The 23,662-nt window shown below is 43.2% G+C and overlaps 2 protein-coding genes across 2 annotated transcripts; both read left to right on the top strand.

Annotated features, from left to right (window-relative positions):
• Positions 1–18,004: 18,004 nt before the first annotated feature.
• LOC116215110 lies at positions 18,005–19,114 on the top strand. The gene is made up of 2 exons (XM_031550690.1): positions 18,005–18,454; positions 18,713–19,114. The coding sequence occupies exons 1-2, from the start codon at positions 18,066–18,068 to the stop codon at positions 18,864–18,866; spliced, it is 543 nt and encodes a 180-aa protein (XP_031406550.1). The 5' UTR covers positions 18,005–18,065; the 3' UTR covers positions 18,867–19,114.
• Positions 19,115–22,377: 3,263 nt separating this feature from the next.
• LOC116212914 lies at positions 22,378–23,550 on the top strand. The gene is made up of 2 exons (XM_031547663.1): positions 22,378–22,826; positions 23,055–23,550. Exons 1-2 carry the CDS (start codon positions 22,438–22,440, stop codon positions 23,206–23,208), a joined length of 543 nt encoding a protein of 180 aa, XP_031403523.1. The 5' UTR covers positions 22,378–22,437; the 3' UTR covers positions 23,209–23,550.
• Positions 23,551–23,662: the final 112 nt, after the last annotated feature.

A 23,662-nucleotide genomic window follows, 5' to 3' on the forward strand; every position in this document is an offset into this window, starting at 1 on the left:
TCCCCAATTTCTTCAGAATTTACAAATCGATCCCCGAGAGTTCATCCGAATTTTCAAATCAGTCCCTGCTCTTTTAAAATCGTTCAATTCAATCCCCTGGACATTTTCTAAAATATCCGACCCTTTTCTACTTGGATCACCCACCGACGATGTATGTGCCCCATTTAAATATTTTATTTTTGTAATTATAAGTATACAACGTGACCATGTCGGAAATTATAGTTTATCGGACGGTCAACTAATGGCTATCTCGACGACTCGAAATCTGTAGAACAAAGAATTCGGCAAATTTCTAATTAATCTAAAATTCTACATACGGGGTAATCGGGACGTTAAATTTGGCTAAATTAAATCATTGGACTCTTTTAAATAAATTGTATGAACTGATTAATAATCTGTAATCGTATCGACAATTCAAGAACTGTTAGTCATGCCCTTTTCAAAATTCACAATTTCAAAAGCACAGAGATACGTACAACGTAATCTTGATTTTCATGCACACACATATTTGCCGATTCAATGGCATGATTACCGGTTCTTGTCCTGCCGTCACTCTAGTGTAGGTTTGTGTTTAGAACGGGTTAAAACATGAGAAAACGGATTAATCACAAACTCGACATAATCAACATGGCAAATAGTCAAATAGAGGGTTAGGTTTTGGGTTTTAGGTGAAAACACTCTTAATCTGTAAAAGCCATATTGCCACGATACAAAATAATCTAAAAATAACCCACTCATTCGAGACTTGACTATGGACATCATGTCTGTCGGGTCCGTTAAATAATGTTGAATGCTACATACCCTATCCATCACCCCTTTTGTTTGTTTTAGGGTAGGACTTGTATGCCAAGATACCCCGGATAATAATTGATTAACTCACGTAAATTCGGCAATAACAAAATCTCACTGTTCGTTTATTTGCGCTTACTTGTTACATTTTTGCACTTATTTGTTATTCGGGTCGAGCCCGATCCTTTAGGATACGATTCACATGGGGTCCAACGCCCTAATTGTAGATTACGGGATCTAATCCCCTAAACACCAAGTGCGCACCTTAATTTCAATTTCAGTCTTTTCAAACCACACGGTGAGCACGAGTGGAATAATGACCGAACGCGAGCCGACCGGGATTCAGTTGTTGTAATTTGTATTTTATTTATTTGAGAGGACAATGTAAGGATTTATGTTGTACGTTTATTCATGTAAGAATCCCGGTCGGAGAGCGGACGGTCGGAGTGTTTCTTCGAATTTACGGTGTCAAAACGCGTAAGATGAGCGGAACTTAATTAAGCGGTAATTAAATAAAAAATGGCAAGCCTAGACAAGCTAGAGTACCGATAGGGCATGCGAGATATAGGCTCGCATGTAACAGAACCCCCGAATTTGGAACCTCGGGTTTCGCAGACCATATGCCTTAGCAATTAGGTGTACCCTGTACCCCTAGACCCGGGCGACTCACCGGCCCTCGACCTTCGGGTCGTAAACAGGTAGTGGCGACTCCTTCTCACGTGCGTCCGTCGCGCGTCCCCGGGAAGGTGGACACTCCCAAGCCGCGTTGCATTGAGGCGCGCGCATGCGGGCCTCGAGGAGACGAAATTCGGGTGTGCACAGCTTGGCGACTCCACTGAGGACACTTAGAGGGTTCAGGCTCGTTCTCGCTTGCTTTGTTTGCTTGTTTATTTATCGTTTTCAGGAAATTTTTTTCGCTTATCTACTTTACGCACTTTTATTTCTCGCACACGCATTGCATATTATACTAGCTTCTAGGTACCTATGGGTCGTGTCCCACGACCGGTAATAGGAGCATAGGTTAGATAGGGGTTCGAAGTAGGGGTACGGCGCGCAGTTCGACTGTCGCTTAGGCCTTGAAAAGAATCCCGCTCGATTTCAAGGAATTGACACTCTTGAGTCGGGGGCTCCCATCCCTAGGTAGCACAGTCATTGTAGTGCCGAAACCATGCATACTGCAGGAGCTCCATGCCATCTTCCAACCCGACTTCAGTAATAGTCCATCGAGTCGGCTTGCGCGCCATTTGAGTTCTTTTCTGTTTTTGAGAGAGATGTACGTTGTATACATTAAGCCGTGAGCATTTATTTTCTGTACCCATGCATCATCTAATTTCAAAATTAGGCGTCATTTGTATTAACTAGTCTTAAATCGGTTTTCCTTTCATCTTGGTATGAGATGGCGCGCTCGGTCTCCTTTTCACACCTCGACAGGGTCACGCCACCACTCGAGGAAATCAGTCATATCTGGGCTTATCTACGCCAAGTCGAACGCGATTACATCGAGACTTTTGTTGGGGATATACCAATGCTAGCCATCTGTCGAGTGGATTGGAACTTCTTGGGAGCAGCGGTGACATTTTGGGACCCAGTCCACGCCGTCTTCAACATCCAAGGTACCGAGCTCACGCCTACCATCGAGGAATATCGCACTCTCGTCGGAAGAATTGCAGCCACCCGCGGCATTGTGGAACCTAACTTCTACACCACCCGACTTGTTTTGGTATCGCGCCTACTTGGGGTGCATAGGTCTCAGCTATAAGCTGAACTTGCATATTCCGGTGGTACAGAGATAGTCACCGCGAAACTCCTCCGTTTTATTGAAATGCAAACGCGCGAGGTTCAAGGGGATCTTTTACAAAAGAATTTATGTCATGCAATCTTATTCTTAATTTTCGGGACTCTATTATTCCCTCGCTCGGTCGGTCACATTGACGCAGCCTTAGCTAGCGTTGTCCTCCAAGTGGTTGGAGGCCGCGAGTACGAGGTGGCCTTGTTGGCCGAGACCATACGGTCCCTTGATCGCGTTACGAGAAAGACCGATCGAAGGTTGAGAGGGACCCCAATCCTTTTGCAAATTTGGCTCCAAAGCCATGCAAACCCCTTCGGCCTTGTGCGTCCGGTTATGTTTTTTATACGTCCGGAGTCTATCATTTCGCGGTTACTACCTCTGTTGCGTGTGGAGGAACGCAAGGTCTCCGAGTGGATCAAAATTTTTTGTGAAATAGCGCTTAGGGGCTTCAAGTGGCGTGCCGCGTGGATGCCACCCGAACCCATGGCTTTTAGGTGTCCTGATTTTTATGGAGTCCCACTCATGAGTCATGCGGGGTCCACCACTTATTTTCCGGTGCAAGTAGTGAGGCAGCTCAGTGGCTTACAGATGGTCCCAGAGGATACGACGCGAACTAAATTTGAACATACTTGGCGGAAGGATCAAACACCCATATCGCCAAAGTAACGTCGAACAGGTCCTGGATGCGTGGCAAACTGTGATTACCGAGCGTCCATACTTCCTCGAGCACCCGATCCAAGATGAACGGGACTTTTAAGCCACGGAGGAATATATCATCCGCTTTTATCGATGGGGTCCATCAGAGAATGATGATTTCATAGACTCTCCTCCAGTCGATAGTAGCACATCATCCGGGGTACCGGTACCGGACATGACCATCCAAGCCGAGCTCGCCAATCTCAGGGCTGAAAGGGACCGCCTCCGCCGAGAGGTAGCCGAGAAGAATGAGCAGCTTTGCGATGAGCACCAACTACAGAAGGAGCTTGCCCAGGCCCGCTCCCAACTGCAGAGGCGTGATCAGGAGTTGGCACAAGCCAACGCTGCCTTGGAGAGGTCCAGGAAGAGGGCCCGTGGAGGTCCAAACACACCCTAGGATAGACACTTCCACCAGGCCCTCACCTGGAACCGGTGCTTTCCATGGCGACGGTCGTTTGCACCTCGGGCACGTTGGAAGACCGACTTAGGACTATCTTTTCAAAATTTGTATTGCACTTTGAACCATTCGGAGTTAATACGAATGACGGCATTAGTTTTGGAAAACTCACGCATCGCATGCATCCTACTCATTTACTGTTTTGCATACTAGCTAACATCTCACCATACAAGTGAGTGAATATCTCCTTTGTAGAGAGTATCATCGTGTGATCAGATGCACATCTCTCCGCAAAACCCTGCGCATCTACTAGCGACTAAGTGCGCCTCACACATGTCCAAGCATGTTCACACCAACTCATACACGCATGCTCAACGTATCAATGCATGTCTCTTGGTGTACTCGCATGACACCTACCAGGCCAGTTCGCTTCCCTACACTCTTGCATTGAAATCTTGAACAGTTTATGCTCTTTCATTCTTTTCTTTTCCCATTGAAGGAAATTCTCAACAAGAAAACAGCCTGAATACTGAGCGACCACAATTGAGATAACAAACGTATCTCATCCAGCTCCTTGGGATTTCAACACTAAGTCCCCATCCTTGCTCCACAAAGCAAGACCGCAAGAAAAATCAGTCACCGCTTTGCAGTGTCCTGCACTGTTCCTCAGCATTGACCTTTGCTTTTGCATCTCTTGCACTTTCTTATCGAGCACGCATTTACTGTATTAGGCTCCGGCCCCACATCGGGCTTTGGCCCTGCATTGGGCTCCGGTCCCACATCGGGCTTTGGCCCTGCATCGGGCTCCGACCCCACATTTACTGCATCGGGTTTCGGCCCCGCATCGGGCTCCGACCCCGCATTTACTGCATCGGGTTTCGGCCCCGCATCCGGCTCCGACCCCGCATTTACTGCATCGGGTTTCAGCCCCGCATCCGGCTCCGGCCCCGCATTTACTGCATCGGGCTTCAGGCCCGCTTTTGGGTTTTGGCCCCGTATCGGGCTTCGACCCCACTTTTAGGCTTCGACCCCACTTTTGAGATTCGGCCCCATATCGGGCCTCGGTCCTGCATTTACTGCTTTCGGGCCCCGGCCCAGCATTTACTGCTTTTGGGCTCCGGCCCAGCATTTACTACATCCAGATTTTTGACACATCTCATTTACTGCTTTCAGGCTCATTTGAAATCCAAAATCGACTTGGATTCAAATTCACCCAAGCGATACTCCGAGAAGCAAGTCTAATCCTTCCGCTGCAAAGACCGGAAGTGACAGCTCCATAAGCAGAGCATGACCTAACTCTCGATCGCAGGAGATACCAGCAAGATCATGCCTCTGATCAAAGAATGGATCTCATCCACCTCTGTTGTGGACGCCGATTGAACACGAAGGCAATATGCGCAGTCTTCTTTAAACTCTCTTTTGCTTTAATTTAAATGCATTCCCCCAAATGGGCTCTCGACATGAACAAATCCTTCAATGGAGCATTATGACAGTCTTTGTGACGCCCTATTAGTTCTGTTGGACCTGTTCGACTCGCCTATCCTCATGGGACCCGACTCCTCGAGCCTTCCCTAGGACGACCGCGCATGCTTACTTGCAACTAGGGAAAATATGCTTGTGTGACTTTAGTCACGGTCTAACCACTCCAGAGTAGTGATGACTAGATTCCCAAAAACAAATGCCACCTACACGTGGCACCCCATGGGTCGCGCGCGGGACAAAAAAGGATTTTCCTATGGGACCACCTCATATTTCTTACCACATATTCCCCGCATAATCGTCTAATGCATTGTCTTCTTTGTTTTCTTTCACAGGGGCACATTGACCACAGGCGAAGAGCGATGCACGAGTTCACGCGTCCTTGAGAACTTGTCTCGGACCCTTTCCTTATACTTTGACAAGGGAGGTGTCCGACGATGAGGTACCCCCCTATGAAGTCGAGAAAAAGGACAATCGAGTGAATCACTCAGCATTGATGCAACCGTCTTCCTCGAACATCCAGTGACTTCAACAGCGTGCACCCTTCAAGAGGCACGCGCTGTAAAGAGCAACAAGAGATGATCGGAGACATCACACCAGGCGCCTACCACGGGCCACTTCAACAAATGAAGACCGGGGCATCCCCGTTCAACACTCGCGCCGAAACAACCTCGGTTCCCTATTACACATGGGGCAATTTGACATTTTCTTTTCCTAGACAACAGGGGAAATTCACATGTAATGCTTGCAAGGGCAAATGACATGAAGTTCGACTTCCGAGTGCGCGAGAGTCAAACTTCCAATAAAGCCGGTCCTCACAAAATAGGGCTAGTAACACACAACTAGTCTCCACGAGGCGAAGCACACCAAAGCGGCCTCGGCGATGCAAAATTGTGGAGTTTCAAACAAAAACATAGGGCACAAAACAAACCCCAGCTGCAAGGAAAAAAAACAGAGCAAAAGAAGCGGGAAAAACCCGCCAATGAACAAAACAAGGCACCCCCGAGATTTAAAACTCCGGCACCGCCAATTCGAAGAAGAAATCAACAAAGCCCGACAAAAGGGGAGCAGCAGATGCAACTCCTCGATAGAGACAGAACGCAACGCATTCGGAGGTCGAATCCTTCGAACCCTTCGCCCTTGCAAACTCGAGAGACAAAAGAATCGAGCCCGCTAGGTCGAAAACCCATCGGGGCGACCTAGGCAAAAGTTAGGGCAAGAGAGAGGCACGACTGAAAATCCCGAGGCGAGACAGTCGTGGCAGAAGGAGAGCTAATCCCCTTTAGGTTGAGAGGTACGGCCTCGTGGTGGGTAGCCATAGCAAAAGGAGAGTAAAACGAGAGATAAACAAAACAGTCACCCTAGGCTCCCCACACTGCGCGGACCAGGGATCCCCAAAAAAAATGGCCAGATTAGCTATTCCAACATGATCCTTGATCAGCCCTCCAACACAGCTCAACCGTCCAGCGTGGATTCCTCCTCAAGCATAGTGGGTAAACCGAGCATGCTATCCAAGCAGTTTGATACAGCCTACACAACAGAAGGACATAGGAAAAAGGGTACATCTCGCTACAGGCGTGAACTCGTGTATCCTTTTAGTCTGGGGCAACGCGTTCCCCCAAGCTTTCTCTTTTCTATTTGTCTTTGTATAACTCCAGAATGGGTCAGAGCCACCCTTCAACAGGCTACCACAAAGCCGAAATCACAGACATTCCTTTCTGAGGTCTAGTCATAGTATTATGGAAATGGTCAGACCGAGTCTGATAAAATCTGGGCAAAAAAAAAAATCCCTTGCGGGTTACAAACGCAGTTGCCTTATGGCACCCTGACGAGAAGGGTCCTAAGCCGACGGGCGCGTCGAATAATCGACAGAGCCGCTATAGCATCATCGAAAATGTCTCGATATGCTCGTGCATGGCCAACAGGAGCCTTGGATCCCTCGCATTGAGGCCTTCGAAAATGGGATCTCATTCGCATCGCCAAAGCAAAAACTCTTCACGGGTCGCCTCGGTGACCTGAAACTGAAGAACATGCGTCACGAACACATCATTCTACCTATACTTATACATTGTTAGTAACCCCATGACTTACTGATAATGCCAGGATCACAGGTACAGCAAATGCAAGAACTACGGCAGACTCTGATCCTCGGTCCAAGAGGGTACGTAGGCGCTCTCAGAGCTCGAGTCCCGCATCGCAAGGCGCCGGTCCCTAGCAAATGAACAACCGCCCAATCGGCGAACGAGCAACTGCCCCAAGCGGGGCAACGAGCAACCACCTCATAAGCAAAAGTCCCAGTGGCGAGACCGGGGCATTCCTAGCAAGCAATCTCTTCAGCGGCGAGACTAGCTGCCAACAAGAGCAACAAATAATCAATCCAGCAGCAGGGTCAGCTCCTAACGGATCAAACACACAACCGCCACAGGGGCAAAGCATCGACGAAGCAACTTCATTGCGGCAACAACGCCAATCGACAGCAGATCAACACCTTTGGGACAGCATCAGCCCTGTACACTCAGTGCGCACCACTGTCCACATGACTAACGAAGAGTTATGCTCTTCTCTACAGTACCGCCTCTCGACGATAATATTCGCAAGCTACTGGGGCATCCTCGGTGAAAATAGCGACCGGACCATTCTAGCCAAGGACAAATTGCAATTTAGTGGTCTCACGCGACTGACATCTACTGTTAGCTATTGTTCTCTCCTACGTGCAGATGCGCATGGAACCCTAAGGGGCATCTCCTCCTTAACAGACTCACGATTGCCTCACACGGCCGGTCACAATCTCAAATCGAGTAGAGGGTCCTCTTGGGTCACCTGATGTCATTCCCCCGCGACTTTCCCACCACATAACAGTCGGCATCCCACGTCACCCACACATGACTCTAGTTCAACGTCAAGCGCTATCGTCTAACATGGACTCCTGCCTCAATATTCGCTATCCCCTTCCTACCAAATTTGCATTTATTTATCTGTTGCTTTTCGGACTCCGCGTCCAGGACTTCGTGTCCATCTTTACGCCTTTCCGAACTTCGCGTCCAGGACTTCGTGTCCATCTTTACTGCTTTTCGGACTTCGTGTCCATCTTTACTGCTTTTCGGACTTCGTGTCCATCTTTACTGCTTTTCGGACTTCGCGTCCCGGACTTCCTGTCCTGGACTTCGTGTCCATCTTTACTACTTTTCGGACTTTGTGTCCAGGACCCCATGTCCATCTTTATTGCATTTTGGACTTCGTGTCCACATTCATTGCATTTCGGACTTCGTGTCTTCATTTACTGCTTTCCGGACTTCGTGTCCGCATTCACTGCATTTTGGACTTCGCGTCCGCATCCATTGCATTTTGGACTTCGTGTCCACATTCATTGCATTCCGGACTTCGTGTTCGTGTCTACTGCATTCTGGACTTCGTGTCCTCATTTACTGCTTTTCGGACTTCGTGTCCGCATTCACTGCATTTTGGACTTCGCGTCCGCATTTATTGTATTTTGGACTTCGTGTCCACATTCATTGCAATCCGGACTTCGTGTCCTCATTTAGTGCTTTCCGGACTTCGTGTCCACATTCACTGCATTTTGGACTTCGCGTCCGCATCCATTGCATTTTGGACTTCGTGTCCACATTCATTGCATTCCGGACTTCGTGTTCGTGTCTATTGCATTCTGGATTTCGTGTCCTCATTTACTGTTTTTCGGACTTTGTGTCCGCATTCACTGCATTTTGGATTTCGTGTCCACATTCATTGCATTCCGGACATCGTGTCCTCATTTACTGCTTTCTGGACTTCGTGTCCGCATTCACTGCATTTTGGACTTCGCATCCGCATCCATTGTATTTTGGACTTCGCATCCGCATCCATTGCATTCCGGACTTCGTGTCTGTGTCTACTGCATTCTGGACTTCGTGTCCTCATTTACTGCTTTCCGGACTTCGTGTTCGCATTCACTGCATTTTGGACTTCACGTTCGCATCTATTGCATTTTGGACTTCGTGTCCACATTAATTGCATTCCGGACTACGTGTCATCATTTACTGCTTTCCGGACTTCGTGTCCGCATTCACTGCATTTTGGACTTCGCGTCCGCATCCATTGCATTTTGGACTTCATGTCCACATTCATTGCATTCCGGACTTCGTGTCCGTGTCTACTGCATTCTGGACTTCGTGTCCTCATTTACTGCTTTCCGGACTTCGTGTCCTCATTCACTGCATTTTGGACTTCACGTCCGCATCTATTGCATTTTGGACTTTGTGTCCACATTCATTGCATTCCGGACTCCGTGTCCTCATTTACTGCTTTCCGGACTTTGTGTCCGCATTCACTGCATTTTAGACTTCGCGTCCGCATCCATTGCATTTTGGACTTCGTGTCCACATTCATTGCATTCCGAACTTCGTGTTCGTGTCTACTGCATTCGGGACTTCGTGTCCTCATTTACTGTTTTCCGGATTTCGTGTCCGCATTCACTGAATTTTGGACTTCGCGTCCGCATCTATTGCATTTTGGACTTCGTGTCCACATTCATTGCATTCCGGACTTCGTGTCCGTGTCTACTGCATTCCGAACTTCGTGTCCTCATTTACTGCTTTCTGGACTTCCTGTCCGCATTCACTGCATTTTGGACTTCGCATCTGCATCTATTGCATTTTTGGACTTCGTATCCACATTCATTGCATTCCAGACTTCGTGTCCGTATCTACTGCATTCTGGACTTCGTGTCCTCATTTACTGCTTTTCGGACTTCGTGTCCGTATTCACTGCATTCCGGACTTCGTGTCCACATTCACTGCATTCCGGACTACGTGTCCGCATCTTCTGCATTCCGGACTACGTGTCCGCATCTTCTGCCTTTTGAACTTCGTGTCCGTACTTGCTGCATTTCGGACTTCGTGTCCGCATTCATTATTTTTCGGACTTTGTGTCCGCACTTACTGTTTTTCGGACTTCGTGTCCGTACTAATTGCATTCTGGACTTTGTGTCCGCATTTACTACTTTTTAGACTTCGTGTCCTCACTTAATATCTTTCAAATATGCGTCCACATTTACTAAATTATGGTTTTTACTATTTTGCAACAGGCTCACATATTAGCACAAACGAGGAGAATGGCCAGAAGATCGCCGGGACCAAACAATATGCTTCTCATAGTCTTTAGCTGCATCCTCTATCCGAACACGTAACCAAAGAGGGGCAAGCTGTCAGCACCCAATTTCGGTCCATCGGCTCCAGTGGGCAAAATCGTCATTTTTTCAATTTATTACCTATTTTTTTTAAAAAAAATAAATAAATAAAATTTTAATTTTTTTAAATTAAATTATTTATATATGTATTTTTAAAAAAAAGAAAAGAAAAGATTCGGGCAGGGCCGGGCAGCGCTCGCCAGCTGCCCGTGACCCCGCCGGCCCAGGATCCCCCAAAATCGCGATTTTCGCAATTTCCGCCAAATCGGCCGAAATCTCAACGGAAAAGGGGAAGAGTATGCAATTAATTAAACAGAAATACAATTCGGAGGCACACGAACACGACCCAGTGAGAGAAATCGAACAATTAGCTCTCGTTTTGGGGAATTTGGAGATCGGAGAACTAGGAGACTTTCGCCGGAAAACCGCAAAAACTCCCCCGATTCCGACCGCTTAAACTCCGGTGAGGCCCAGAACGACCACGGCGGAATGTCGGTGGCGTCCAGAGCCATCTCTCGCGTCCATTCCGGCCTTCATCGCAGCGTCCAGGGGCGAGAACCGCCGCCCGCAGCGCCGTCGCCGCCGCTGCCCCCCGATCCCGACCGCCTTCGATTAACGGGCCTCGGCCCAGTTCGTTTTTTTTTCGCAAGTCCAACCTAGAAGTTCGGCCCATTTCGGCCCAACATCCCCAGTCCGGCCCAGTGCTCTTCCGGGCGGTTTCTCCTTCGGGCGGGCGATCCGATCCTACCCGATTCATCCGGTGATTTTTATATTTATTTTTACAGAGAAGCCCCTCAACTTTCCGAACAAGGTAAATTCTCGCCTTAGTGGCATGATTATGGTTCCTTTCCTGAATATTAATGCTTGCTTGATTGATATAATGTGAAATGAGTGTTCTTGGGTCGCGGGGGTGATCGGATTTGTCCCGAACTCGATTTTACAAACTTTCCATTTTGTCACATTTAAGTCCAGAGGGTGCATTTTATTTTTTTCAGATCTGCCTCAAACTCTAAAAATTATTTTCAATAAAGTCCCGGTCATTTTACTATTTTCCAATCAGCCCTGAAATTCCCAGAATTTTTAAAGCATCCCAAATAACTTTCCAAGTTGTTTCAGTTTAGTCCTGGGGTCTTTTTCACCTCTTTCAGATCTGCCCCGAATTTCAAAATTTCTTTTCAATCAAGTCCCAGTCATTTTACTATTTTCCAATCAGTCCTGGAATTCCCAGAATTTTTCAAGCATCCCAAAGAACTTTCCAAGTTGTTTCAGTTTAGTCTTGGGGCCATTTTTTTGTTTCCAGATCAGTCCAGATTTTCAAATTCGTTTCAAACAAGTCCTGGGATATTTTTAGTAATTTTTACATAGTCCCCAATTTCTTCATAATTTACAAATCGGTCCCCGAGATTTCATCCGAATTTTCAAATCAGTCCCTGCTCTTTTAAAATCGTTCAATTCAATCCCCTGGACATTTTCTAAAATATCCGACCCTTTCCTACTTGGATCACCCACCGACGATGTATGTGCCCCATTTAAATATTTTATTTTTGTAATTATATGTATACAATATGACCATGTCGGAAATTAGAGTTTATCGGACGGTCAACTAATGGCTATCTCGACGACTCGAAATCTGTAGAACAAAGAATTCGGCAAATTTCTAATTAATCTAAAATTCTACATACGGGGTAATCGGGACGTTAAATTTGGCTAAATTAAATCACTGGACTCTTTTAAATAAATTATACGAACTGATTAATAATCTGTAATCGTATCGACAGTTCAAGAACTGTTAGTCATGCCCTTTTCAAAATTCACAATTTCAAAAGCACCGAGATACGTACAACGTAATCTTGATTTTCATGCACACACATATTTGCCGATTCAAGGGCATGATTACCGGTTCTTGTCCTACCGTCACTCTAGTGTAGGTTTGTGTTTAGAACGGGTTAAAACATGGGAAAACGGATTAATCACAAACTCGACATAATCAACATGGGCAAATAGTCAAATAGAGGGTTAGGTTTTGGGTTTTAGGTGAAAACACTCTTAATCTGTAAAAGCCATATTGCCACGATACAGAATAATCTAAAAATAACTATAGACATCATGTCTGTCGGGTCTGTTAAATAATGCCGAATGCTACATACTCTATCCATCACCCCTTTTGTTTGTTTTAGAGTAGGACTTGTATGCCAAGATACCCCGGATAATAATTGATTAACTCACGTAAATTCGGCAATAACAAAATCTCATTGTTCGTTTATTTGCGCTTGCTTGTTACATTTTTGCACATTTTTGTTATTCAGGTCGAGCCCGATCCTTTAGGATACGATTCACATGGGGTCCAACGCCCTAATCGTAGATTACGGGATCTAATCCCCTAAACACCGAGTGCGCACCTTAATTTCAATTTCAGTCTTTTCAAACCACACGGTGAGCACGAGTGGAATAATGACCGAACGCGAACCGACCGGGATTCAGTTGTTGTAATTTGTATTTTATTTATTTGAGAGGACAATGTAAGGATTTATGTTGTACGTTTATTCATGTAAGAATCCCGGTCGGAGTGTTTTTTCGAATTTACGGTGTCAAAACGCGTAAGATGAGAAGAACTTAATTAAGCGGTAATTAAATAAAAAATGGCAAGCCTAAAAAAGTTAGAGTACCGATAGGGCATGCGAGATATAGGCTCGCATGTAACAGAACCCCCGAATTCGGAACCTCGGGTTTCGCAGACCATATGTCTTAGCAATTAGGTGTACCCTGTACCCCTAGACCCGGGCGACTCACCGGCCCTCGACCTTTGGGTCGTAAACAGGTAGTGGCGACTCCTTCTCACGTGCGTCCGTCGCGCGTCCCCGGGAAGGTGGACACTCCTAAGCCGCGTTGCATTGAGGCGCGCGCATGCGTGCCCCGACGAGACGAAATTCAGGTGCGAACAGTAAGTATAGTAACTTTATATATTTTAAATATAGTATTCTTATAATTGTGGGGCCTAAAATTTTGGGGGCCTAAGGCGATAATTTTACCGATGTTACCCTAGGGTCGGCCCCGCGAGGACCTCCCGAAGAGTTTGATCATCACGCAACAGAATAACTTCGTTGATATGTTTGTTAGGGCACAAAAATTTATGGTCGTCAAGAAGTCTTGTTCGATGTGAAAGAAAGATGGAGCTTGTGGGTGAGGAAAGAAAGATTCCTCCAAATGACAAGCGAAACGAGTTGTGACTGCCTCCAAAATTCAAAAAATTCACTCTACTTAATGCACTAAAAGCATCTGTTCGCCATGAGATTGAGCGGCCTAGCCCAATGAGGCCCCCACCGGTAAAAAAGGATAAGGCAATTAGGTAAGAATTGGAATCAATATTGTAGATTTTACAAGGAGTGAGGTCATGACTCGCAACCTTATCATGCACTCACTTTTGAAATTGTGAAGCAGATCCAAAAGGGCATCTGATCCAAAATTGCGGAGCCCATTCATGACCGCAAATCGGGCGACTTGCACTAGGAAACTCTGGATGGGGGCAAAACTGACTTTTTCTTTTGAAATTTGTCATTAGAACTTAGAACATTGTTATGTTAATTATGGAAATACATATGAGAAATATGGAATGTGTTTGCGGATTTTAACAGACTAAAGAAGACAGTTTTCAATTTTTAGTTTTATCGAAAACTCATTTCCGGTCAGAATCCTATGGATTCTTTTAGATAATGCCTTGGTATAAGGATTTCGTAACAATAGAGAGAAATACGCAATTGCAAAGCAATAAAATGAGAATGAATTGTGATTTTCAATAACAATACGGGTATTACAATTGAAATATTAAAAGATAACAGACTCGAAACAAAGTTACAAAGGATGGCCTACTCCGCTTTTCATCAATAGAGGTAGTTTAGGCTCTGAAAACCCTTACTGGAGCTCGCCCAAGTTCAAAGATTTGGAATAATTGTGACCACGTTGAGATACTTGAAAGCAAATACCGTGGGATAGTGACAACCTTCTTGAACAAGGACTGATGGAGTTGTGATCATGTCATTGAGGAACACTCCTACCGCCACAGATTTTGAACCCGAATCTATAGTTGTGTGTTGAGTTGTTGTGATCCCAAGAAATTATTTTATATTTATAGGCCTTCAAGCTCCCCAGATTGTTATACTGGTTTCTCTGAGTTGGAGATCGTGGGCAAAGTGGCTGAGATGAACTTCCTCTTTGATTAAGGAACGTCTTTGTATGCTCCCTACTCCTAGTAAATTCGTTAGTAATCGTCTCGATCGTGTCTTCCACTCACATTTTCTATGTGATCTTATCCTTGAGGCTCATGCCTTCATTTTTATCCACGCGAAATTCTTGTCAAATCGTTCTTCTCCCACTCAAAACGATTCTTTCACCCTTAGATGGTTCGACCGAGCGTATCATTCGGTCTATCTTCAAAACGTAGCGTGTCATCTCCCTACGCTAGACGACACGGGGAATTCAAGTCATGAATTTATTGATTATTGCAAATAAGTCACTAATCTTTATCTATTTACGCTAATGACCTCGAATGTATTGACCTATTAGATTCATGCGACGTGGCATGAGTTGGAAAACTAATTTTGTGCTGGCAATAGAGTGGAAAAAATAGGAAAAAGTAAATAGTTAGAGATCGAAGAATGGTAGAAAATTACGTAGTTGTTGAATACTCTCTCTTCCACTGCAGTCTCACCTTAGCCTTTGTCGATTCTGGTAGCTTAACCTCAAGTTCATGGGTACGGTCATAGCTTACAGCTACATTTTTGTTTGGTGGGCACAAGTATCGGATCTAGGCGAAACATTATTTTTATTCTTAAGATTATTCTATAAATTCACGTGAAGCGATTATTTTTTATCACAAATTTTGGCTTAAAGACTAACATTTAAAGGAAAAATAATATTTTTTTTCTTGATTATAAATACTTAATTGAATGATGAAAAATCAAGGAAGAAGAAGATCAAAATCAAATTATTTTTCTATTTATGCTCAATAGAAAAAAAAGACGCAAAGGGCAGCACTCAACATGCCAAGAATACATGAATATGTGTACAGTCGTGTTCATGGATGATCTCATCCTTTCTTACGTCTATAAATGGCGATTATATTCCCAACTCGACACAACAATCAAATTAGTATGTTAATGTTAAGCATATCCTTCCAAATTTTAGTATCCAACGAAGAGATGAAAACTATAGCAAAGAAATTCTCTAATAAGAAGTACATGTTGGGCCGGTTTCTCTCCTATATGGAGAATGGTGAGTGCGGGTGTTGGAAGTAATCCCACATGGAAAAGTTGAGAGGAAATCCATAGGTTTATAAGAGATAATGGTCTAGTAACCCATTGGCTTAAGCTTTTGGGTTGCGGATGGGCCCAAGTCCAAAGTAGACCTGTGGATTTTTCCTAACAAGTGGTATCAAAGCCCAAGGTAATGATCCTGGGGAAGTGCACACGCTATGCGTGGAAACCCACACCACGCCAAGGCCCGAGTGTGGAACTCGTGGCTAGTGATGGGCCTAACAATTGGTATCCGAGTCCGGAAGTGGAAGCCCGGCTCGAAGTCCTCCATATAGTCGAGAAGGGGGGGAATTGTTGGGTCGGTTTCTCTCCTATATGGAGAATGGTGAGTGCGGGTGTTGGAAGTAATCCCACATGGAAAAGTTGAGAGGAAATCCATAGGTTTATAAGAGATAATGGTCTAGTAACCCATTGGCTTAAGTTTTTGGGTTGCGGATGTGCCCAAGTCCAAAGTAGACCTGTGGATTTTTCCTAACAGTACAAGCATCCAAATCGATGCAAAATCTCCCTCCACATTATACATATAGAACATTTAAAATTGGTTAGTCAGATAGGGGTAGCGAGTGGGTATCCCTCCTACAGCCACAACCTTCCTTTAAAAAAAAAATGGTAAATTACATTCCCTTCTCTTGAGGTATTGCTAAATGACACTTCACCCAATTTTTGACAACAAAAGAATGACACTCCACCTAATTCTTGACAAGAAATTTACACTCCACCATATTTGCTATATAGAATTAATATGAAAAAACATTCTTTTGGCCCACATACTTTAAGGCTTGTTTGGTTTATAAATGTGATTTTAAAATCACAACTTTAACCTAATTCTACTCACAACAAAATAAAATAACTCATACAAAGTAAAAAAGTGGACCGTATTTATATCACTTTTTTTCACAACAAAATAAAATAACTCATACAAAGTCAAAAAGTGGACCCTATTTATATCACTTTTTTTCACAACAAAATAAAATAACTCATACAAAATTCAATGATTGGCCACATTTATACCATTCTTTTTCAAAATCAAAATCTGATTTTAAAATCCTACTTTGAAATCAAACGTAACATTAATATTTTTTACAATTTTATCCTATTTCATTCTTTTGCTCAATATTGTCTTCAACATGTCACGGTTAGTCTACTTTAACTATACTGTTTGACTTTCCATTAAATCCATTGACTTGAAAATTATTCCCAAATGAAAAATAATTTTAAATTAAAGAAAATTAAAAATATGAAAACAACTTTAGGTGTTTTAATGAGGTCTATGATGACTATTAATCCCTTTAATTATTTGGGGTGAGGTATAATTTATAGAGGTCCCCTCCCTTAACATCGATATCCAAAAGTGGGACTTCTGAAATATTAAATCCTCTCAAGGTTATTATTGCTAAAGTATTGCATACAACTTTCACAAGGTGATGGTGGCTTCTTGGAACCACAAGTTTTCTATATAATTTGCTAATATGGATTTTTTTTTCCACAATAATATAAGTTTCAAAAATTAGTAAATAAAAAAAATGAATGACAACAAGGAGCAAAGGAGGAGATGGTGCGGGCCACCACTATGACAAAATAGCAGGAAAACATAGCTGGCAATGATCACTTGGAACGGAAGTGCCAAGGGGTACGAGCATTCGCCACTTATATAGCCTCCCATCTAAACCGTCGAGGGTCTCTGTGAATAGTTTTGTCGTCAACTTTGGACAAACTCTTTACATCTATTGTAGTTTTTCTTTGTTACAAAAGTATTCTATTCACAAAAATATTGCATGGTTATAAGCATTTCTCGAGATCAAGATATCAAAAGTAACAGTTTAAGATATCTTAGAAAGCATCAATTATTGTTGAGGGTTACCTTTTAAAATTTTTGAAAAAGATATTATTCTTAAAAATATTGTAAATCAATATATCAATTGAAATTTAAAAATAAATCAAAGTGGACAAACCATTTAATATCAAGAATAAGATCAAAAAAATAAAAATTAGGATGAAATTGAAAAGCACTCAAAAGTTGAGAGCGAAAACAAATCTTTTTATTGAGTAAAGATGGTCAATGGGGTGGAGAATTAATTTTTTCCAAGAATGGGGTTGAGTATCATTGAGTAAAACCTTAAGGAAGGAGAGTGCATTTTACCCTAAAAAAATTAATATGATTTTCTTAATTTCTTCATGTGGAAAGATTGTCGCTTTTCAAAATCAGATGTGGCATCTCTTATAAAAGATTTTCTCCGTAAATGCAATGTGTCTTTTCTTCTGCAAACGTTTGAAACAAAAAAACGACCCATGTCACGCAACAACCGAACCTATTTAAAGAAAAAAGCTCAATACATTCGATAAAATGTTTAGTAACCCAATTGCAAGCGATAAACCCTCTAACTATTTGCCATTGTTTCAGGACAATTTGGTCTTCCAGAAACAATGAGCGTGGCCATTCTCAGTGCAGAAACCATAACCGAATTCATCGGCGACGCCGAATCGTTCGATCACAGCGCAGACGAACGGTTCCGGTTGCTCGATACGGATGGAGATGGCATCCTCTCCAGCGTCGAGCTACATCGAGGGCTCGACGAGAGCCTGGGGTTGGAGTACGAGATACGAATGGAAGACAAGGTGAACGATCTCTACGACACGTTCTTTGCACGTTTTGACGAGGATAACGACCGGGCGATCAATCCCGAGGGGTTTAAGTTGCTCTTCAGGGAAATAATGGTTGCACTAGCCCGCGGAATCGGCGGCACGCCAGTCCTAATGGCTCTTCAGCCTGATAGTTTGTTCAACAAGGCCGTGGAACATGAATTGGCACGAAGGTAATCTCCCTATTTTATTTTTATTTTTAATTTTTATAATAAATGGTCAATAATTTAATTCGTAAGATTCTAAAAATTGAGATTGGATTCTCATTGTCGCCTACATTTTCTTGGTGGTATGAACATAAATTATTCATTTACATATGTGTGTTTGTATATCTGCTATTGATTAGCTATATATCTCCAATTCAATTGATAGGCTCTTGTTCTTCATCTTTTCTTTTTTCTCGGTTATATCTTGTTCATCTTATGTCGTAGGAAGAAGAACCAAATATCAAAAGTATCTGAATCAGCGACCCCTAAAAGCCTTATTAGTCCGAGGGCTAGAGTGCGGAAACCACGTTCGCCTGGGGGAGGCCTCCTCGTTTGCTTCTTCTGTGGTGCAGATTCGACCAAGAAGGACGATCCCTGATCGATTGTTGTACATACACTGCGAGAATCAAGTCTGCCATGGGGTTCTCTGTTAAACCGAAACCATCGGTTTCTAGTCCGAATCGAGATTGCGAACTCGTTTGCCCAGAGCGTGCAGTAAAATAAGATTTCGGCTGTTGGCAGTATATTATCGGTTCATGTATTATAGGCTTTATGTACTCTGAAACCCATCGGGCTGCCATTCTCTGTTCTCAATGGAAGGGTAAATTGGCATTTGCGTGTCTACTATCACTGAACAGGGATTGCTCATCTCGGATTAAAGGCGCTTACTGTTTCCCATCGATAGAATATCCTTCTGAGACTGACTTCGTCCGATATCTGTGATTGATGCGGTCAACAGATCGTTTTATGGATCGACCTGGGGAAGAATATGCGGTACAAGAATCCATCAGATTATATGAGTCATCTATGTAGCATCATTAACCAGATGTCAGGATGCCATTGAATTAAACAAGAGAAGAACAAAGGCATTTATAGAGGATGGCGATGTCCAGTGCCTGCCGATAAATCTATTACATGCTCGATGCTGATAATTCGGTTTCCAATATAGTGCAGACTCTGTTTTATACTGATTAAGGTGATCAGATAGAGAGAGGATACGAGCACTATTGAACAATAGGATTGGCAACACGAAGACCAGGAAGCAAAATATATGGTTGAACATTAGGAGTCGGGTAAATGGATGCAGGTGGCAAACCAGACGATAGTCATTCTACCAATTCGAGTGACTTGAAGATATCAAATGAATTCACGTGCATATACCAACAAATATATATGCACTTACAACTTCACCGGTAGGATCAGCCACCCTTTGCATGCAATCGCCCTGAAAGTAAGCATGCCAATCATAAGTAGAGAAACCAATCACAAGATGGTATCCTTCTAATCTATCAATGTGTCGAGTAGAAAATAACAAGTATCTGGTGAAATGCTATCCTATCGATAATTTTTGGATAGGGTGTACCTCTTCAAAACTCTCATTAGTGAGACGTTGCAATGATTGTTGATCGATGTTATCCATGAATAATGAAGCGTCGACTATTGCTTAATGGCGTTTAAATTGAGTTTTATGACTATAGGATTTTGTCTGAGAAATATGCTATAGAAAATACTTGGATTGACTACGTTGGGGTTTTATGATTTTGGCATATACTCATTTTCATGTAAAACATTGAAAACTACGAACAAACTTGCAAAATATATAGTTGCTTAAACATCAAGTGAATTATAGAAAATTCCTACCTTAGTAGATAGACAATCCCTAGAGTGAACATTTGTAAATATATAATATAAACATACAACTGGAAAAGACGGAGCAATCAATGAGAAATTATGTCTATATAGTCAAATAATTAAGGTAAATAAAGATTGCTCAAGTGCACATTGAGGAGAGGGGGTGACCAAATGAAAAGGCTCGGCATGGCTTCTCATGAGAAAATTGCAATTGCCGTGACCATTGCTCTCTTATGCATTCACTCCACAGCTGTTATTGCTCTCTTATACCCTGGCGGGCCTGATACGACTTTATTATCGAGGGAATGTAGTAACGAAAAATGTCGAGAAAATTGCGGAGATTTCTCAATTGCTCTGGGCAGTTTGTTCTTAGATTTGATCAACACTGCGATCAGAGGTTTCAATTATTACTCAACAGCCCAATGTTTTCGTACTATAGTATATGGACACGGAGTATGTAATGGAAAGCTTTCAGAACAAAGCTGCGTGGATTGCCTAAATTCAGCTGAAGACGCATTACCCTGTGGGGGGAGTATTGGAGGTCAAGTTCAGCTTCAAGATTGCAGCATTAGGTACGAGAATCATCCTTTCATAGAGTGAGACTTGGATCTTCTACACTCGTCTTTTGGAATCCTCACAAATTGCATCCCGAATAAGCTTACGCTAAAAGGTTGTACGCTGTTTGTTTTTTCTTCTTTCATGATATCACTAAAAGCTTGATCTCTTGGGATCAATTGTATCATTTTTTACAAGTAATAAATCATTTGATTGCTTTCCGGAGCTGACAGTGCTTTCGTATGGTTTCTCAATTGGACCATATAGATTACCACTGTATCTCATTCCTTAGTCCATTAGGCGCACGCGGCGTTGTCTTGTGAATAGGATAGTTTTCTAGCTTAGTTCTTATGTGGCAATTCGGGTTGAAGCAGTTTGATTCATTGTCCGCGAGAATCGGGAAGTTCGTGCCATGATAATTCTTCAATGACCACAGAGGCTATTGGTTTTTCTGTTTGTAACTTCATTTTGGTACAGGGATGGCTTTGCAATAACGTCATGCCAATTGCGATTGTTATGCTGCAAAGCTGGTCCTGTCTTTCGGTGGAGCTAGGCTTTTCGTTACACGGCACGGTGCAAGTATTCGTTAAATGGATACGTTTCATATCTTATTCTGCAATCCTTTAACGCAACTTGCTTCAATAGCTTTTACTATGAAAGGATCGTTATTACAACGAAAAATGATCATGATATATCCTAGGTTTCCTCTCCTATAGATATGATATTTGCTTTTGTTGCTTTTACACTGTTTTAACTAAAATAAATTACATATTAAATAACAATTATCAATCACTTCCTCAAAATAAACAATTGCCATTTGCAAAGACGTCCTAAGAAATAAAGAGTTGTCATTGCATATGTAAGCAATGTATTAATTACCATATCAAATGATACAAAATTAATGAAGAATATCGCTTTTTTCAAGAAGAAATAAAGTTGCGCACAATGTGCAGCACCTTCCCGAATGAAACTTCATTGGACCATACTGCGCGGTTCAACCCGAACCAAACTGTGCCTGGACCAAATTTTTGGAGTCTTATTTTATTTTTATTTTTATTTTTATTTTTATTTTTATTTTTATAAACTGAGCAAGCCAAACTCAAATAAGTATCAAACCAAATCAAACCAGAAACATTTCAATTTGGTTTGGGTGCCATTTGACGTACTCATGAACTAATTCCATCATCACTGAATTATTTAAAATTATCAAAACAATATTATTTTAAGCGATTCCAATATTAAAATATATATTAAAAAAAAGAGAGAATAAGGAACTAGGGGGCCCGAGTGGGAGGCTCCCCCACCAGCAGCCTCCCCGCCTGGCAAGGTCGCCGGAGTCCCTTGAAGCCTCTGGCAACCTCACCGGTGGGGAGGTCAGCGGGGGAGCCCACACCCCAGACCATCCCTTGTTCCCTCCCTACCCCTTTGGAACGGAGGGGGAGCTCCATCGTGGCTCCCCGGTTGTCGACCTTGCCCTGACAAGGTTGTCAAATCAGATTAGTAGGTTGTCTAAATAAGGAAATAATGTCGCTTTCCAAATCAGACGTGGTGTCTCTCGTACATACAAGATTTTCTCCTTAAATGCAATGAGTCTTTTCTCCTGCTAACGATCGAAACAAAAAACAACCAATGTCACGCAACAACCGGACCTATTTAAAGGAAAAAGGTCAATACATTTGAAAAAATGTTTGGTAACCCAATTGCAAGCGATAAACCCTACAACCATTTGCCATTTTTCAGGACAATTTGGTCTTCCAGAAACAATGAGCGTGGCCATTCTCAATGCAGAAACCATAACCGAATTCATCGACGATGCCGAATCGTTCCATCACAGCACAGACGAACGGTTTCGGTTGCTCGATACGGATGGAGATGGCATCCTCTCCAGCGTCGAGCTCCATCGAGGGCTTGACAAGAGCCTGGGGTTGGAGTATGAGATACGAATGGAAGACGAGGTGAACGATTTCTACGACATGTTCTTTGCGCAATTTGATGAGGATAACCACGGGGCGATCAATCCCGAGGGGTTTAAGTTGCTCTTCAGGAAAATAATGGTTGCACTAGCCCACGGAATCGGCGGCACGCCAGTCCTAATGGCTCTTCAGCCTGATAGTTTGTTCAACAAGGCCGTGGAACATGAATTGGCACGAAGGTAATCTCCCTATTTTATTTTTATTTTTTATTTTTTATAATAAATGGTCAATAATTTAATTCGTAAGATGCTAAAAATTGAGGTTGGATTCTCATTGTCGCCTACATTTTCTTGTTGGTATGAACTTATATGATTCATTTACATATGTGTGCATGTATATCTGTTTTTGATTAGCTATATATCTCCAAAGTAATTGATAGGCTCTTGTTCTTCATCTTTATGTCGTAGGAAGAAGAACCAAATATCGAAAGCATCTGAATCGGCGACCCCTAAAAGCCTTATTAGTCCGAGGGCTAGAGTGCGGAAACCACGTACACCTGGGGGAGGCCTCCTCGTTTGCTTCTTCTGTGGTGCAGATTCGACCAAGAAGGATGATCCCTGATCGATTGTTGTACATACACAGCGAGAATCAAGTCTGCCATGGGGTTTTTTTTGTTAAACTGAAACCATCGGTTTCTAATCCGTATCGAGATTGCGAACTCGTTTGCCCAGTGCGTGCAGTGTATTAAGATTGCTTCTCGGAGCTATCACGATGGGCCAACTAGAATTCTCGCACTTCGGCTGTTGGCAGTATATTCTCGGTTCATGTATTATAAGCGTTATGTACTCTGAAACCCATCGGGCTGGCATTCTCTGTTCTCAATGGTCCTTAATTGGAAGAGTAAATTGGCATTTGCGTGTCTACTATTACCGAACAGGGATTGCTAATATCGGATTTAAGGCGCTTACTGGTTCCCATCGATAGAATATCCTTCTGGAACTGACTTCGTCCGATATCTGTGATTAATGTGGTCAACAAATCGTTTTATGGATCAACCTGGGGAAGAATATGCGGT

The sequence above is a fragment of the Punica granatum genome, chromosome 7 (genome assembly GCF_007655135.1).
Source record: "Punica granatum isolate Tunisia-2019 chromosome 7, ASM765513v2, whole genome shotgun sequence".
Classification (NCBI taxonomy): Eukaryota; Viridiplantae; Streptophyta; class Magnoliopsida; order Myrtales; family Lythraceae; genus Punica; species Punica granatum.